The sequence below is a fragment of the Pieris rapae genome, chromosome 14 (genome assembly GCF_905147795.1).
Source record: "Pieris rapae chromosome 14, ilPieRapa1.1, whole genome shotgun sequence".
Taxonomy (NCBI): Eukaryota; Metazoa; Arthropoda; class Insecta; order Lepidoptera; family Pieridae; genus Pieris; species Pieris rapae.
The window spans coordinates 10,174,222-10,193,321 of NC_059522.1; the positions used below are offsets into that span (position 1 = coordinate 10,174,222).

At 33.5% G+C, this 19,100-nt stretch overlaps 4 protein-coding genes across 7 annotated transcripts; 3 read left to right on the forward strand and 1 right to left on the reverse strand.

Annotated features, from left to right (window-relative positions):
• Window positions 1-2,207: 2,207 nt before the first annotated feature.
• LOC110992385 (acyl-CoA Delta-9 desaturase-like) lies at window positions 2,208-7,228 on the forward strand. Its single transcript, XM_022258187.2, has 6 exons — window positions 2,208-2,465; window positions 2,546-2,676; window positions 3,986-4,191; window positions 4,284-4,469; window positions 4,666-4,822; window positions 5,506-7,228. Exons 1-6 carry the CDS (start codon window positions 2,240-2,242, stop codon window positions 5,674-5,676), a joined length of 1,077 nt encoding a protein of 358 aa, XP_022113879.1. The 5' UTR covers window positions 2,208-2,239; the 3' UTR covers window positions 5,677-7,228.
• LOC110992373 (biogenesis of lysosome-related organelles complex 1 subunit 1) lies at window positions 7,098-10,664 on the forward strand. The gene is made up of 3 exons (XM_022258161.2): window positions 7,098-7,228; window positions 7,299-7,371; window positions 7,908-10,664. Exons 1-3 carry the CDS (start codon window positions 7,168-7,170, stop codon window positions 8,152-8,154), a joined length of 381 nt encoding a protein of 126 aa, XP_022113853.1. The 5' UTR covers window positions 7,098-7,167; the 3' UTR covers window positions 8,155-10,664.
• A 244-nt stretch (window positions 10,665-10,908) lies between these two features.
• LOC110992357 (pyridoxal kinase) lies at window positions 10,909-13,113 on the forward strand. The gene is made up of 5 exons (XM_022258131.2): window positions 10,909-11,170; window positions 11,245-11,488; window positions 11,873-12,139; window positions 12,232-12,411; window positions 12,568-13,113. The coding sequence occupies exons 1-5, from the start codon at window positions 11,084-11,086 to the stop codon at window positions 12,684-12,686; spliced, it is 897 nt and encodes a 298-aa protein (XP_022113823.2). The 5' UTR covers window positions 10,909-11,083; the 3' UTR covers window positions 12,687-13,113.
• Window positions 13,114-15,488: 2,375 nt separating this feature from the next.
• Window positions 15,489-19,066, reverse strand: LOC110992338 (lysophospholipid acyltransferase 7). 4 transcript variants are annotated; one of them, XM_022258098.2, is made up of 7 exons: window positions 18,811-19,066; window positions 18,452-18,723; window positions 18,111-18,262; window positions 17,800-18,017; window positions 17,405-17,590; window positions 16,768-16,900; window positions 15,489-15,978 (listed from the first exon to the last, which is right to left on the reverse strand). In XM_022258098.2, the coding sequence occupies exons 1-7, from the start codon at window positions 19,020-19,022 to the stop codon at window positions 15,787-15,789; spliced, it is 1,365 nt and encodes a 454-aa protein (XP_022113790.1). In that variant the 5' UTR covers window positions 19,023-19,066; the 3' UTR covers window positions 15,489-15,786. The 4 variants fall into 4 exon arrangements, with proteins under 4 accessions (XP_022113790.1, XP_045486931.1, XP_045486930.1 ...); XM_045630975.1 differs by lacking the exons at window positions 18,452-18,723; window positions 18,811-19,066 and having other exon boundaries at window positions 15,491-15,978; window positions 18,111-18,410; XM_045630974.1 differs by lacking the exons at window positions 16,768-16,900; window positions 17,405-17,590 and having other exon boundaries at window positions 15,878-15,978.
• Between the last annotated feature and the right edge of the window lie 34 nt (window positions 19,067-19,100).

The window sequence follows — 19,100 nt, forward strand, 5'->3', positions numbered from 1 at the left end:
TTACGTTTTTTGAGTAATTAAAGTGTAAATTTTAATAAATACCTCAAAATTGTACATAATTAAAAGAAAATTTTCGAATTTGAGGTTTTTTCAATTTTTTGCATTTTCTAATAATATTTCCTATAGTAATGTATATTTTTTTGTACACCATCAGAAAGTAGATATTTCAACGAACAAAAAGCCCCCAAACTTTTTGAAAAAAGCTGAAATTTTGACGTCAGAATTTTCGATTGAAAATTAGGGTGCTTTTTTGATATTAAGTTAAAATGAGGCGAAAAAATAAATATTTTTAATCAAATAAATTACAGTATATTTGGGACATAATAAGGTAAGTTTTCACCAAATTTCGTAGAAAAAAAAAACTTTTAAAAAAAGATATAAATAAAAAACCAAAAACTTGGTTTTTTGAATTTTTCACCTAAATTTTGAGGTTATGTGAAAAAATTGTAAATACCAAAGTTGTAGATCTTTTTATGACCTACAACTTTGCCATTTAACTTTTTTCCATAGGACTGGTAGTTTCGCCGGAAATCAAGATAAACAATTTTTCCCCCTTAAAAGTCACCCCCCTCCCACTTCCCGAACTCGGATCGACCGTAATTTATTTTTCCTTTCATTTTGATCATATTCCCCTGCATTTCTAATGGGTTTCATCCTACTGTAATTTTTTTTAATTTTTTACTATTTTTGAAGGCTTCGGCACTGGTCTATTAGGAATATGATTAATTATGAACTATATAAGACAAAGAATATATATTGAAATATAAATGTCAATGTAAATAGTGGAAATAATTGAATAATAAAGCAAATTCTCCTCGTTTCCTCCTCCTATATTTTCGATATTAGCCGCTTTTAAATTAATTTATCAATGTTACGAGCGTCCTTTGTTACCGACAATCGGTCAATTGCTCAATTCAATGAATATTCTGAGACGAACGTAATGACCCCGATTAAAATTAAATGTATTTATATAAATACAGAAACAAATATTGATTCGACAAATGTTTTTTTTCTTCTTTAACTACGGTTTACTGTATAGTGTGCATGTGTACACTCTATCTGTGCAAACTTTCAAATTCGTCGATACTTTCAAATTAAAGACATCGTCGGATTCACGACAGAAAAATATTAAGCTCTTAAACATTTCTTATTTGAGCCACAAAAAGAACTCTTTTTAAGTATTCACGATTGAATCCATTCTGTTTTAATTCCTATTTCATGCAGATTATCAGTGGGGTGGAAGAAAATCGGAGTGGTCTCAGTAAAAGGCTCCTCAAAATAAAACCTCCGTCTCACGCCCCAGTTGGCCGCTCGGAAGATTTCCCATTCATTCTCTCTCATATGTTTACCGCATTTACAAATCTGCGACGTCTCGAGATGAACAGTATTCTTTGATGTCATTCACGGATTATATTTACTGTACAATATTCTTATTTGCTACGTTATTTGGCAGTTTTTTTATTTACTATTATTATTTTGCTAATATAACTTATTGATTTCCCTTTGGGCATATTACAAATCCATGGGTTTGGTAAATTCGCTTGAAGCGACTCACGGAAATTACATGCGAGACTGCTATTCCTGATGATTTGTAGCCGAAATCCATATGACCTGCGACTGGTTTACATGAAAATAGGAAATTTGATTTTACCGTCCTTCCTACACCATGAGTAAGGATACGTTGCGTTAGGTAATATTATTTATGTACGACATTAAATTATTAATTTAGTTTTGGAGTTTTACTTTATTAACCAAAGAAAATTTAGATTCGGAAATTAAATACAAAATTTAAATGTGAGGAACAAAATAATGTTAATTACAATTGTTTGTAAGCTTCGATGTCACTTAATTAACATCATCGGAATAATAAACGTGTGTAATCCCATTGTTATAATTCGTATATAAATTAAGTGCGTTATCTTATTTAGATTAGTTTGTTAATATTGGTGGTAAGTAAAACATCTCTATGATGATATTAGTATTCGAATTTAATTAATATTTGGCTTAAATATTTTTACACTTTCGATGATCTTAATTTGTTGTATCTCTTTAGTAAACTTTTTAAAAATGTATTTTCTTCATTAACCATATAGCATTGCATTTCATGGTAGAATTTCATCATAGTATTTGTAAGTTTTAAGAGTACAATTCTAAACTTTATATATAATATGTTATATGTCATAATATGATTTGTTTTTTTTTAATTAACAATAATTTGTATATCTATTGGTTACAGAGAATGCCACCACAAGCGGAACCGACGCCTAGTGGGGTAGTATTCGAATCTGATACTCAGACATCCGATTTGGGTCTTGCTAAAGACGTATCGGTGCTTAAAAAAGCAGCTCCGAAGAAATACGAATATGTCTGGTTCAATATCTTCTGGTTCCTCTTTTTACATATCGGCTCCGCTTATGGAATTTATTTGGGTCTGACCTCAGCCAAATGGCAGACTAATGTATTTGGTACGTAATCTCTAAATCATTTCGTTAGGTGTGTTGTATTTGGCCCTCATATTTCTAACTCCAAAGTCGATTTCTCGTAGCATTTCTAGTTCATCTCATGTGCGCCATTGGAATCGGCGCAGGCTCTCACAGACTGTGGACACACCGCTGTTTCAAAGCGAAGACTCCTTTACGTGTCTTGCTTATGATTTGGCAAACTATGGGCTTTCAGGTATTTTTTTTAATATATAATTTTATTTTACGCAAGCTTTTAATTGTAACTAGGACTGCTGGACTTTGCGATAGAATTTTTAAAAAGATAGCAAAGACAATTAAATTAAATTGATAAATCATTCCTACGCACTGAATAGCAAATGACCTGAAAATGACGTAACTTCATTTGGTACTTAGGTACGTACATACGCTGGTCAATATTTACTTTCATATTATTATAATTAATTTAATAAATCAATATTTATTTCAAGTTCAAGTAATTTATTAAGTATTAAGGAAATAATGTGACTTAATTCATATATTACTTTTACTAAAGATATTGGAATTGACTAAACCTTTTTTAATTTATTTTAAAACAAACAAACAAACAAAAATATCTTTATTCATATAGGTAAACGAGTACACTTATTAACGTCAAAAATATTTAATAAAGATACCTAAAAATTACCTATATATAATCTAATAATAATAACGTATAGATAAGAAAAAATTTGTCGCGATTTCTAAATTTTTTATGTTGTCTGACCATACTATTACAACATACAGCGCTAGCTCGCATTAAGTTTCAATCCATGAAATGTAAGCGCTTCAAGCGAAGTATAGGCACATCGAACACAATATACAATAGGCAGGCTGATTAGAAAAAAATACATACATGACGTTCAGTCCTATACAACAGGGCAGAAATAATTTCAAATTATTGCATGTTCTTGTGCCATTACATGTACAATTATATCTTATGTTTAATCTATATATATTTAATATTCATATTCATAATATGTTTAATTATTTACTTTACTTATTTAATTTTACTAATATCTTCACCCCTTTTTCCCGAAGGGGTAGGCACCTCGGATCTTCGCTGGCTACGGTATATCTCTCTCGCTTCATCCCCTTTTCAGGTTCACCATATACTCTCGTCGATTATAGGCACTTTTATCCAGACCCTTCTTTAGTACGTCTTCGATTTTGTCAAGGTGTTTACAACAAAGCCTACCCAAAACTTCACCATCCTTGTATATGCTACTTGTTATCGGCTTCTAATTCATGCGTTCAACATGGCTAAAACACTCTATTTTCGCCCTCACTGCTCGCGTATCCAATTTTTACTTATCCTATCAAGCTTTGTTACCCCAACGCTTAACACTCTCATTTTCTCATTTCACGGTATCTCATTTTCCAAATCTACAAAAGTAAAGAAAAGTTTTTACATGTACGTATCAGATTACCCTGATCTAATTTCTAATTATATGACATTAAATCAATCGAAACACTGAAAAAGTTCTATTAACATCATTGTATACCAGGACTGTATATTCGAGTGGGCCCGTGATCACCGCACTCATCACAAGTATGCAGACACAGACGCCGATCCCCACAATGCTGAAAGAGGGCTGTTTTTCTCTCACATGGGATGGTTGTGCTGCAAGAAGAGCCCTGAGGTCATCGAAGGGGGTCGAAGGATTGACGTCACAGATTTATATGAGGACCCAGTTGTAATGTTTCAAAAGAAGTATGTATTTCAGTGGTAACTGCGAACAGTCTAAATGTGTGTTATAAAAACTAACTAATAAACTATTTTCCTTTTAACGTCACATTTTCCAGACATTACATGAAAATGATGCCAATCCTTTGCTTCCTTCTACCGACGGTCATTCCAGTATACTTCTGGGGGGAAACTTGGCTAAATGCTTTCTTTATTCCTACTATACTTCGTTACACAGTTGGAATTAATGTTGTGTGGAGTGTCAATAGTTTCTCTCACACCTTCGGATACCGTCCGTACGATAAGTGAGTCGCATAAAGTTTTATACATAATATTTTGTCTTTTAAAATTTTGATTTAGTAAATAACAATTGAATGTTTATAGAATTCATCGCCGAGATTGAGGTATTTCTTTTAGAGATAGTATTGGTATTTTTTTTTTATGAAAATCTCTTAACTGAGGAATAACATTTTATTTTGATAACGTTAATTTGAATTCCAGATCATTGAATCCACGAGACAATATAGGAGTTTGGATGATCTGCGTAGAAGGTTTCCACAACTACCACCACACGTTTCCCTGGGACTACCGCGCTACTGAACTACCTCTTTACAACATGCTTACGCCCACAATTGTTTTTATTGAAGCTATGGCAAAAGTGAGTTTTTTTATGTTACAAGAGGCAAACAGGCAGGAGGCTCACCTGATGTTAAGTGACACTGCCGCCAATGGACACTCGCACTTTCAGAAGGCTCGCAAGGGCGCTGCCGGCCTTTTAAGAATTGGTACGATCTTTACTTGAAGGACCCTAAGTCAAATTAGTTCGGTAATACGAAATCAAATATCGGAATTAACAGGGTCGGGGATAGAACATAGCGTTGTGGGACTTCAGCATTCACGGGTTTAAGGTCGGAGCATGCTCCGTCGATGACAACCTTGATGCTCCGATCGGCGAGCTGGAAAACCAGTTGCTTAATTTCTCGGGAAGCCCATAAGATAGATAGAATGTGGAAGTTTCGAGAGCAGTTCTCTGTGCCACACCCGATCGAAGGTTTACGCTATGTCCAAACTTACCACCAGCGCATCCCCCTTATAGTCAATTGCCTCTACCTACCTGAGTGTAAAGTATACAAGGAAATCACCAGCTGAGCGACCACGACGAAGCCATACTAAGAATCCCTAATTAGCGGCCCTCTAGATACCTCAGGAGCTGGCCATCAGAGTTTATAGATGTTATAGTCGTAGTACAGCTCACCGACACAGGCTGTGAGCAAGAGCTAAACTTAGTGGATCATTAAAATAAGAAAAGCATATATAACAACTCTTCTGGTCTTTTTTCAGATTGGTCAAGCTTACGATCTAAAGTCAGTGTCACCTGAGATAGTCCAAAAACGAACCTATCGCACTGGGGACGGCACACATTTCTTATGGGGCTGGGACGACCCAGAGTTCACTGAAAAATTAAAAGAAAAATATGGATCCATTCACAACACTGAACGGAAAGAAGATTAAATATTGTTATATATTTGTATGTAGTTAATTTAGTCACACTTTGGATTCTAATAAATTGTAAAAATAACTGCAACTAAACCATTTAAGTCATACATAATTCCTCTATAGCAATTCTCCCACCCAGTAAAGTAGAGTTGCCAAGCAACGTCACACGTAAGAGTTATGTACTCTTTTTAAAAGTAAAAGTACTCTTGCGTCCATTTCTACTAAATTCGTGTTTTATATCTTTACAAATAAGGAAGTGCGTTTCAAGTATTGTCATGCGCGCAAAACCTACGAAAACTGTATAAAGACTGCGGCGTGGTATTATGGCGTATTGTTTTTTCTCAGGAGAGCTAACTGCTAACTGCTAACTGACACTAAAATCCAATTGGCTTGTAGGCTACTAATTTTTTATTTTGTTTTTAATTTTATGGCAATAGTAGGCAAAAACATATCAAAAGCAAACAAAGGGATAAGCTACTTAAAACATATAAGCTATTTACATAATAGAGATAAAAGTGTTGTCAATAAATTAAAATCGTACATTAAAGTAAAATTCCTGTTATAATATAAATGAATACCTATTTAAACGATCCTAGTGCTTGGATATGAATTGATTCAGTATAAAGAGGTAACGCGACTGAATCTCTCGGCTGCTTTTTCAGACTATGGGGCGATCGTCGACATCTACGACTTTATTTAATGTAAAATCGCAAGCCGTGATCCATGTGGTATCAAATTATTTCAGTATAATTAGTATTATACTGATATAATTTGATACGACCATGTCTCGAATTGTCTCTCCCCCTAAAATATGACGAGGGGCCGATGGCTGGCCATGCGTCATACTCGTGAACTGGTGCTACTTGTGGTGAGTGGTCGTACTTTAATTCTTTTATGCGGTGAAATTAGTTGTGTAGGTGATTTAATTAATTATTGTTATCGTTGATACGTTAGAATGTTCTGAGAAGAACAGTTTGTCATCGTTGTCGTAAGACACGGTAATATGTGCTGACAAGGATATTATACGTTATACCACTGTTTCAGATGGTTTCCAAGAAACCGAGTTATTAATTTTGGCCTTACGGCTAAAACGTCTTATTTTAAGTATTTTGCCGGAGACTATAGGTAAAGATGTATACCTTGAACATAATATATTATGAAGTAAGGGAAAACATCAGTAAGAAGATATTCAGTATGGCCAATCATATTAGAATCCGTATTGATTACTGTAGCTTTGGTGTTATTTGAATTTTCTCCAACTCAAGTCTGGAGTAAAAACTGACAGCTGTCATGTCACTTTTGACTACCACAAAATAATTGTTGTAGTAGCACAGTAAATAGTGGTTTAGTGAATAAATATGGAAATTACTATTTACTTATCATTTTATTATTAAAAATTAGTTAAAATTGTTGTGTGAAAGAGCTTACCGTTTGGTACCTTTACCGCTACTGTTGTTTTTAAACATTCTTACTAAAACAGATCTTTAAAATAATATACCTTTCAATATGCTATCGTCTCTTGTAAAAGAACACCAAGCTAAACAATCTGCGAAAAGGGCAACTCAAGGTATTTATGTTTATTCTGGATTATTTTTAACTATACTTACATTTGATCCCAATAATCCATATAATTTCAGAACAAAAAAGAAAGGAATGTATATCTGCTGCCAATGATTTAACACAGGCCCTTGTAGATCACCTAAATGTGGGGTAATATTCTAATTCTTCATACAAATATTTTATGACTGGACAAGCATGATGCTTTTTTTAGACATGTACTAAATTTGAGATTAGCGATGGTATTTATAAAAATCTAAATCAGTGTAGTTTGTAATATAAATCAATTACTGATTTTCTCTGTTAAATTATCTTACACTGAGAGAAGAGAGATTAATGTTTTAGTTATTCATATGAAATTTATACCCTTATGAACAGAAATAAATTATATGTTTCTAAATTTAAAGTTACTATTCCCAAATGAAGAGAATAATGGTTGATTATGTGACATGGAATTCTTCATTACAAATTATTTCATATAATTTATTACGTGAGTTCCAGATATTGCCTGTAAAATTATATTATATCTTTTCTAGCGGTGTACATTTCAATATTAAATTCATATAATAAAGAAGATATTGCATTGAAGATAATTTCATATAATTGAAGATGTATGTAGGAAAATATTGTAGCATCACAATAATATTAAAGTATATTTTCCATTTTAGTAAAAATAATATTTGTTTTAGAGTGGCACAAGCATATCTCAATCAAAAGAAACTTGATGCGGAGGCAAAGTTGTTACATCAAGGGGCTATAAATTTTTCAAAACAAACTCAGCAGTGGTTAGCTCTTGTTGAAAATTTCAGCAGTGCTTTAAAAGAAATTGGTGATGTTGAAAATTGGGCAAGAAGCATAGAAAATGATATGAAGATTATTACAAACACCCTTGAGAGAGCTTATGAGACAACAAGAGATCAACCTGGTAGTAGTTAAGAAATTACCTGTATTGTATAATTTAAATATGTTTTTATATTTTAAAACATGTAATAAATCATAGCTATGCATGTACAAGATATTTTATCTAGGTGTACTTATAAAATCTATACTTACTCTTTTTTGTAAAGTTAAAAAAATAACAAGTATAGATTATATTAACTAGATTGATAAAGAACAAAAAAAATTGTTAAAATAATACAAATACTTTAATAAAACATTTGTTTGCATTTAACTTTTATGGTGAAGTATTTGTAAAGTCACATGTAGAATTAATTACAGGACTAAAATTTTCTAAAAAAATTACCAATATCTTACAATAGTATTTTGTTAAGATTATGAAAATAACCTGCATTATCACATGACCATTTCATATACATACTTACAAACATATTTGACACTGATTTTGTCTTATGCATTAAGTCTATGTCAAATATTTATTATTACAGTGTAAACTCTTTACAACGAAACTCGAGGGACTGAGCATTTTTTGTCGTTATAAAGAGTTATCGTTATATGGAGTGAACAAAAAAAAACTCCTTCCAACGTCACTTTTCTTTTCTCCCTTTTCAATCGCACGTATCACACAAATTTTTTCGTCAACACTAATCTCTTTCCGTTTACTGGCCATGTTAACAGTTTCAAATTAGGTTTACGACTGATAATACGATAGGTACCCAGTATGTTTGGTCGAAGACCATCACTTCCGAGAAAACAATGCGTCATATTGCACGTGTACAAGGCAATTAAGGATAACAAAAGCTAGACCGACCTCGGATGTTTCGGAGCTTCAGTCTTTTGTTACCTGATAACATTACATAAACAATAATACCGATAATAAATATTTACTGTCTACAAATATGAACACATTTCTTCGTGAGAATGGCGTATCGCTATAAAAAGTGGTTCAATATGTGAGTTTTAACGCAAACCAACCAACTTGGGCTCACTCCAACGCTATGGAGAGTTTATCGTTATAAAGGTTTAACGTTATAAAGAATTTACCCTGTATTAACAACAAACAGGGCTTTTAGGTGGAGGAATTGCAAAATCTGGATTCTATAATTACTTATAGTCATAAATTAAATACTGATTTAAGTAATATCTAGAAAAAGAGTATAAAGTCCATTTCTGTTAAAATACAAAACCAAAATCTTTCATCTGTCTTGTGACTTTTATTAGCAAGTTATGAAATTTTTTGAAAATAGCTTATTTTATTATGAAATAAAATATTAGTTTCTAACGATATGTAACAATGTTATTTAAAGTGCAGGTAGGTCGCATTGATGTATGACAACATGCATCATGTGACTATTGAATAGTAATTTTTTCCTTTGACTCTCGTTCTGAGATATAAAAAATGCTAGAAAGGCTTTTTTGGTGTTTTGTAAATACATATTTATTACATGAATTTATATTAATCGATTCAGTCAACCTCAACTTATGTCTTACTAGTCTGTATTCCCCTAAAGTGTTATTAAACCGTAGGCGCTGTGGAAGAGCCCCCACCCACATACATGCATGCGGAGGCTTCAATAAAATGCCTGTGTATTATGGAACGGAAGAGTGAAGGGCCGGCATTTTCCGTAGCGCCGTAGCTGTCCAAAACACCAATTATTATCAATAGATAACAATAGTTCGGTTAAGTTAGTATATTAATTTTTTTTAATAACTACTTCCGGCACTTGGAAGTGGTTGGGGATGATAACTGTACCTCTGCCTCTTTAAAGGATCGGATATATTAGATGTATCGTAAACATGGATGTATATCAAATATCACTAATGCACGACCGGTGCCGTACCATGAAACACTTCCAGAAAACCGTGAAGTGATGCAAAAGGTTAATCTTATTATATTAGTCGCGTTTTGTGCGGTGAGCTGATAAACAACTTCCACCGTTCCACAACTGCGCTTTTATATTTTATTCTCGACGATTTATGGTATGAACTTATCTATCCTCTGACGACGCGTAGACTGCTACGGCAATTCGCAATTCTACACCTGCCTGTATAAGTCCCTTACATTACCCATCCCATACCCATTAATACCAAAACTGACCGACTCATTAAGCATGTCATTTGAGCTACAGATTCCCTACTCGAAACGATTCCGTCAAACGAAAGCATGATACTAATTGGCGCCTTTGATTGGCTGCGCTTCGATAACGCAGATAGATCTTTTAGGACAGGACTTTGCTCAGTGTTCCACCGTTACTCTGGTGGAATTGCAGACGCATAGGAAGAATAAAGCTGAAATTTTTGACTGTCTTTTCACGTCCAAATCAACCTTAAGTGACCAAGGGCACCAACGAGCATTTTGCCGTGTCATACTTCGATGCTAAATTTTTTAATATTTTTTTGATTCATCGAGAATACAAAGTACTATCCGCATCACTCGACTGTGACGAAGTCCATCGTTCCACAGCCGGGCATTTCTAAAGGCAGTTTTTGCCACGCACCGCCACTATGTGGAATCAGCTGCCCTCTGAAGTATTTCGGAATCAATTTACTTAGGTTCCTGTAAGAAAAAGCGTACAAATCATTCAAGGGCCGGCAAACTCCGCCAACCCTCTGGCGTTGAGAGTATCACTAAACACCAGGTGAGCTTCCTGCCCGATTGAAAATTTGCCCTTTCTATAGAAAATTTCATTCATAGCAACTCTGATTATGCACAATTTGTATAAAATTATACAATCTGGCAGCCCTGGTCACAAACCTTATCAACAGTTATGTGTTGTGATACTGATAACATCGTAAACTAGTATATATTAGATTTATTAGATTATCTGTATTATTATATCTTAGGCTGTTGCTTGATGTACGTTTATCAATTTAATTTTTAGTGGGTGTAAAGCTGAAGAAACTTTCTTGTTCATATTTTAATAGTCTCTTCATTACAATTAAAGATTTGTGTTAATTTTTGATTATCATGTCTTCAACACCAAGAGTTCTTTCTATTCAGAGTCATGTCGTTCATGGTTACGTGGGAAATAAGAGTGCTGTATTCCCACTTCAAGTAAGTTACGGTTTGATGAGAAAATATTGTGATTTAAGTTGATAAATATAATAAACTTCAATTAATATTTTAAGGTTCTTGGTCTAGAAGTAGACGCAATCAATACTGTGCAATTTTCAACTCACACTGGATACAAAGATATTAAAGGAACTGTTTTACAAAATGAGGATATGGAAGAACTCATAAATGGCCTAGTTTTGAATGATGTTGACTACTATACACACTTTTTAACAGGCTATTCAAGATCACCAGAATCCTTAAAAAAGATTGCAGAAATAATTAAAAATTTGAGGGTAAAGAACCCTGATCTTGTTTATGGTTAGTAATACTTGTAAGAATTTATATATCTTACTATGGTTAATTTTATAAAACTAAGGTTATTTGAAGTATACATTAATTATGATAAGTTATAATAACATTTTGAATAGTGACATGATACTGACTGACTTGGAGATATTGCACATAGAGTATAGTTCAAGTATTTAATTCAAAACTTTTTATTACACAATTTACAGCTTATCCTAGTTGTGTCTTGCTTAAATGTTGCACTGTCTTGTTAAACCATGTTAATATACAAAAAAACAAGCTTTAAATCAATTGTTTACTGGAAGTTGTTGCTTGTCACATCCATTCAAAATTACCTTGGTTTAATTTAAATTGTAGGATATTAACACTGTATAGTATATTTTTTAATTATTCTAGTATGCGACCCTGTCATGGGTGATAATGGCAAGCTCTATGTGCCCGAAAGCATTTTACCAGTTTATAGGGATGATGTGGTACCATTAGCTGACATTTTGACCCCTAACCAATTTGAAGCAGAGTTATTGACTGGTCTAACTATGAAAGATTTAGATGGGGCTGTGAAAGTAATACAAGCTCTACATAATAAAGGTGTGAAAACAGTTGTCCTGTCAAGTACAGACTTAGGAGATGGAAATAACATGATTGCCATTGCCAGCAATAAAGGTATACAAATTTTGTGTAAAAACAAAAATGATGATGATGTTTATATAAGCTAATTTAGAATGTGATTATATCTATTACATTTTAATTTTTAGATTGCTGTTACCAAGTACAGATACCAAAAGTGGATGCAACCTTTACAGGCACAGGCGATTTATTTGCAGCATTGTTTTTAGCATGGTCATACAGAACTAAAAGCAATTTAAAATTAACCTTAGAGCAAACCATTGCTACACTACAAGCAATTGTTAAAGACACCTATGAAAATGCTAGAAGTAAGATTTAATACAATATTTATTAAAAAAATTATGTTATGTATATGAACATGTAAGCAAAGGATAATTTTATTCATAAACAAACAAATTCAAAACAAAGTCTATTAGGATAATGCAATTGTTTTAATTATCAAATCTTAAAAATAATGTTTTCAGGAATTCAACCCATTGGAAAGATTCCACCTAAGCTGATAGAGCTACGACTAATTCAAAACAAGCATATTATTGAGCAACCCAAAATCAATATAACAGCTACGGAGATAAAACTTAAGTGATGAAGTGCTTAATTTGTTACTTAAAAACTTAGGTATTAAGTGACAAAGTTACCTGTCCTTTATTATAAGATAATGTTATAAAATATTAAGAAAGAAGACAATAATACTTGTTTATCATTGTTTTTATTAGTATGGATAGTAATAAGCATAGTTTGTTAGTAGCAGAATACTATGGCAACATTTATGAACATGTTCATGTTTGTATACATATTCGTTGCTTATTTACTTTGTTTAGATAAGGGCATACAGTATTATATATATGTGTGTGTGAAATGCCACACAAAACTGATATTTAAATATGAAGCGACCAATGAAGTCTTCCAAACAGATGTCTGTGATTTCGATTCATTCTTGTTATGTAATTTAAGCTTAAATCATTTTTTTTTATTTTGTTACATTAGGAAATAAAAATAGTACAATTATTACATTATATTGGTTTTATTATAGAATTTAATCAAACTATCTTAGCATATTTTTCCCGCATCATTTTAGGAATTTATTGTAATTAAAAAATATTCAGCAAATTTGTTCAAATTAAGTAAATCATGATTATAAATTTCTTGCATTTATTGTCTTGTTAAATGCAAGTATAGTGTGGCAAGTAATTTATGCTGTGCCCAGAAGTCTCGTTCTATGCTTCTGGAAGGGGCTAGGCTGGCTAAATTAGTCAGAACTTTACGCAAAACGGACCAAATATGAGTCTACATACCTAATGTCTTGTTAAGGATACATATCATATCAGCTGCGGAAATATTTAAACATGGTTTAGAAGAAAATATGTCATGTAATTTTTGCTTAAATCAATATTATTATTTTTAATTTTGTTACAATGTTACAAATAAAAGTACAATTAGTATGTGTTGGTTTTTAATGTACTTTTAATTTAAACTATAAGTTTTATTTTTATTATATATATTGATTTATTCAATTAATAGAAAGGATTTGTTTAAAATTTATTCAATTACGACACATGACATGACATTACTAACAGTTTATAATGCCTTGATAAAGATTCCTATTCTTTATTATCAGCTACGAAAATAAGTAATTAAAAAAAATCGACCAAAACATGCCGTCGCGAAGGTTTTCTGAAGAACTTCCGATCCATTTCCACTTAAGATGCATAAGAAGGAGAGAGTGCACCAAATGTTAAAAGGCCGGCAACGCACTTGAGAGCCTTCCAGCAATGTTTGTGTCCTTGGGCGGCGGTGTCACTCAACATCAGGTGAGACACCTGCCCCCCTAGACAAGTGGCATTCGTTATCAAACGTTTCGCAATCGAATAATACGCACGATCTGTCGTGAACGCAAATCGATGCCTAGCCAAACGGACCTAAGTTCGGTTAACGTTGCATCGTTTTCCATTTGCGTTAGATATGCGATAGATATGTGAAAAAACCACAATATTCGCGCGCTGTCAGTTCATTTTGATAAGCTGTTGACAAGCACAATCTTGGTGTTGCTATTATCATGACAATTGCTACATATATGATAATTTTTAACTAATGACTAATGTGTAGTTTCTGTTGTTATTACCCGACTACGGCAAAGCCAAAAGGAAGAGTAATGATTTTAGCCGTCTATGTTTCTATATTTGTTATTTAAATTGTATTTGTTGTATTTATTTTAACAAACGAAATATTTTTTTTTAAATCGGGTGATTTTACAGTAATTGTTAGGGCAACCCATCAGACGTTGAGAAGGTTAAAATACATATGAATGGTTTGATTTTGAAAAAGAAACGATTTTAGTTATTATTTAGTCTTATGTATTATGTACAAATTCTTTAAAATAATATAGAGATGATTTGGTTTTGGAAAAACATTTTTATTTATTTATTATTTACTCTTGAATATACCTACCACGAAGGTACTTATAAATTCTTAAAAATAAATATAAAGAGATGGTTTGGTTTACCAATAATATATATACAGCTGACTAAACAACCGCCATTTTTGTGGTTATCTACAGGGTCCTAGCGGACGATTTGTCATCGCTTAATCGATACGATTGATGCTTACATTATCTGTCAAAATGTGCCATTTGGCTACGAATTGTATGGCGTAGCGAACGACGCCTTTCGTTTATCCAATGCGATAATCGAATCATGACAGAACTATGCCACTTGGCTGCGAAATAAAACGATCGCTGTATTTGCGATAAGGTAGATGACGTAACAAATGTCATTCCCATACATTTTGATTCTATTCTACTTTCGTTTACGATATTAGATGTCCATTTGTCTAGGCCTGCTGGCATGTATAGTTCGTCGGAAATATCTGCGAACCTGGCTTAATGACGTCATACCGTCGCTGCCTTTGTTAACCTTTCTATATCTTTTTCTGATTGGTCAATATTTTTGTCTGCGTCGGCGATTACGTTGGCAACGGTACTGGATAGGCGAAAACGGGGCGGGGTGCGGGGAAGCGCCAGGGGAAGCGCATTCCAGCGAGGTTCGCAGATAACTTATACACGTAATGCTTAGTATGTAGCTACGTTAAATAATTTTAAATTTATAATGCCTTTAAAACAATGTGCAAGAAATTAAAGAACCAAATCGGCAACTCTTATTCTAAAAAAAGGTGATTAATGGTTTCCTTTGTTATTCTGTAATTCCGTGGTCACTCTACTTTTAAAGATTGTTCTTATAATTAAATTAGTACATCGGAAGAGAACTGGACTCGCCGGCCTGAAGGCCCCGACTGAAGGAGTGAGATTCAAAAACACTGTCTCGAGTAGGTATATTAAAATCCTTTTTGACGTAAGGGAGCGGTTATGTACTTAGTAAACTATAACCAGCTACGTATAAATAGAATAGTTCATATGATATTGCTAACAAAAACATACTACTAACCAAAAAAGTTAAGACAATTTTATTACCATAAACTCCAAACGAAAGGATTCCAAATCGGGCCCAATAATCCACAACATTGTTAGGCACATACTTGCCCAGTAAATAATTATTTAAACAGATGCATACTGAGGCTCAGGCAATGGTTGTTGATAGGTACTAGGTTTATATTTCATATTCATTAATAGCCATAATTACTAGAATCAAAATGAAATCACTTCCTAATTTTTAATATTTAATCGCCGTTATTTACTCCCCTCTTAATTTATAAATGATAATGGCAGCTACCATCAGAGCGAATAGTATGACATGAAATATCCAATATATTGAGTTGTAGTAACGTAGCACAACACTGGTATCGCTTACAATGAAGCAAGGGGTCAAATAGATAAGACAAAAAAGACGCATTATTGAAAATCCAATGTCCCACGGCAGTTTCATCTGAAAAAATTACATCCATTTCATTTGAATAACCAAGGAACTACAACAAGGTACTAGATATAATTGGTAGCGCAAGAGCACAATCTAAATTGTATTTGTTTCTGCCCGTGAGCAATAAAACGACCTTAATTCTATACGGTTATATCAAGACGCTATAAATATGTTTATATTGATAAAGCGGGAGTATTTTTCAGTTTTTATGGATAGAGTTGGGATCACGTCTAGACTGTTTTATGATTTTGTCTTATTCTATATACAACTTTATATATCTACGACGAACGTTGTAAATATCTACAAAATACCTGCATAAGGGAGCGTTCAAGTATTACGTCTCGCAATTTTCGGAGATTCTTGACCCCGCCCCCATGTAACGCGCCGTAACGTTTTTCTGGGCCCAATAGATTCACCCACCCAGTGACTCATTAAACCTTAAAATGCCATTTGTGGTGTAAAATATCGGAAAGTCGAAAATAATATTAAAAATACAGCATAATTCAATCCCCGCCCCGCATCGTAACGTTTTAACCCACAGATCCCCCCCCAAATTCGTTACGTAATACTTGAACGCTCTCTAATTGAAAAACCTTTGCAACATATTTCATATACTTTAGTTTATACATATTACTACATAATAATTATTATATCTAGTTTACATTCAGTTAATTTAAAGCCGCACAATGTAGTGCTCATTAACGTTATCAGAAGTCGTACAAACAAACAGGCTCTTATCAATGCAAGATCATTAAGACCAATGAAACTTGGTACCAAATTACAATATGACTTAATTACCGTTCCCGAAGTGTCATACAGTTCGCTGTATTCGGATTCTAAATGTATGTAGACCCACAGAGTCGCCGATATAATGGTTTGAGGCAAAGTTGGGCTGCACCATATTGTCCACGCGAAAAATGACCATGCACTTCTGTAACCATGTTATTGTGTCGCGTAGTAAATCATGAAGGTATATAAAAGTAGTAAATGGAGTTAACAAATGACGAGATGTCTTTGAAGCCCTTCTGGCCTATCCTACCTTTTCTCGGATAAAAATATTATATATACTAGATATAAATTAAATTTAGTAAATAAAGTTGATAATTAATTCGTATATGTATATGAATTTGTTTTATGTTTTGCTTGGTAAACTAAAATAATACTATTCATCTATGTATCGTTATCATAGTATTATTAAATTTTGCTGATATGTTACCTATCTACTATATGACAACAATACTGTCTTCTGTTTTTATTATAACTATAACTTTAAATAAAATGATTAGGGGTAATTAATGTATCATTCGCTAAGTGGTTAACACAGACAAGAGGGCAAAGTGCTAAATATTAGCTTTCAGACATAAATATCTGTCCTAGAAATGTTTTATTTTTAAGACGTTTTTACTATACTAACTACGATTTAAACGTCACTCACCGAACTTCTTTGTTTGCCCTCAATGAAGTCTTATAGACATTTGCCCAGAACCAAAAGCGGGTGGGCATATCCCAACTTCGGACACTGTCTTTCATTTTTGGCCCAATCAGTAATTTCTCATGATCGAAGCATTTTAACATGGAAAAGTTGTATTCCTCTTGTATAGCTGCTTCAGTCGTACCAGCGCTTAAAATATGGACGAGACTATACCAACACGTGAGTTCTATGTAAGTATAAGTGGTCGTTTCTTTTGATATAGATAAATTAACCACTACCTATGCATTAAGAACTCGGCAAAAGAAATAACCTGACGAAGAAACCAGGGGCGACATATGGTATAAAAGAAGTTGTAGGCACCTGCTTAAAAATTAAGACAGTTTTAAACTTTTACTTACGCGATTTTTAAAAGGCTGAACTGAGCTGAAGGGCCAAACCCTGGTATCGGTACACATTTAGCCGGATATACGCCAAAACCCGTCTCCGTGCACACACTCGTACATAGAAGCATTGTTATTTGATAGAACAGAAAGTATGAAATCAGTTGTGGTATATTATACAGGTAGCGAAAGTCTGTTCCGTAATCATCCGAATAAAATTCGTCCATGTAGTAGAACTAAAAGTTATATGTATGTGGTGAAGTCACAATTTGTTTATCGTATTCAAGAGAAACGGCAGAAGTCTGCGCTGGAAAACATAATAATAGTACCTCGGGAGAGTACTTCATTCGTAGAAGCATATAACCCAATGTGCACATGCACACCTTCTTCAGTTTTTGTTCAGTTATTACACGACAATCACCTAGAGTCGCGAAAGATGAGCTAAAATGATCTTCGAAGATTTTCCATCTATAGTAAGGTCCTGAAATAATAAGTTAATGCTACCTAAAATACCACATTGAAAAATTTTGTAAAGTGGACCAGAGATTTTGTAGCTTCTCTGACTATTTCTAACATTGCTAAGTAATGAGCTTACTCAGGCGGTAAAATCTCCACGAAACAAATTCGATTCCCTAGACAAAAAAATAAATATTAGAATTCGTCAAATTACCTTTGTGCAATCCTATGAAAAAATAAGCATACGTTATAATATCGACTGCGCTCGGTTCGTTTGTGATAACATCGCTATCGCCAATAGTGACTCTTGTAACGCTGACTCGAGTTTCGCCTTTAGATCTATGAGCTAAATGGATCTCAAAGGCCAGTCCGACCAGTCTCAAGGCCAGCGTCTGATAGATCCAAATCACGTAGTTCTGAGCTAAATAGTAGTGCAAATAAAATAAATACATCCACGTGTACGCTAGACTTATTTGGTGCAGGTATCTGAAAACATTGTCGATCATCAAAACAATCAATCAAGTTTAAACTGAACTCTCAACTGAAGTCATTGGATAGATTTTCAAACGTTACCTTCTATCGCAACATTTTATGATCACAATGTTTCCCCACACCAGTAGCACGGTGTGATAGATTTGCGTGCCACAAATCAGACAGGACACCAGAAAACCGAGACCGGTTCCAAAGTTACGTTTGAGATTAACCTCGGATATCTTTTTGTAATAACTGCCCAATGTTATGCACAAGACCAGGGAAGAATAGAAAATTATTGTATCGACACCCATTTTTTGTAAAAAATTAAATATTATTTGTAATTTGTGTCATTTTGACAATTCAGTGACATCGGAAAATACATTTGTAGA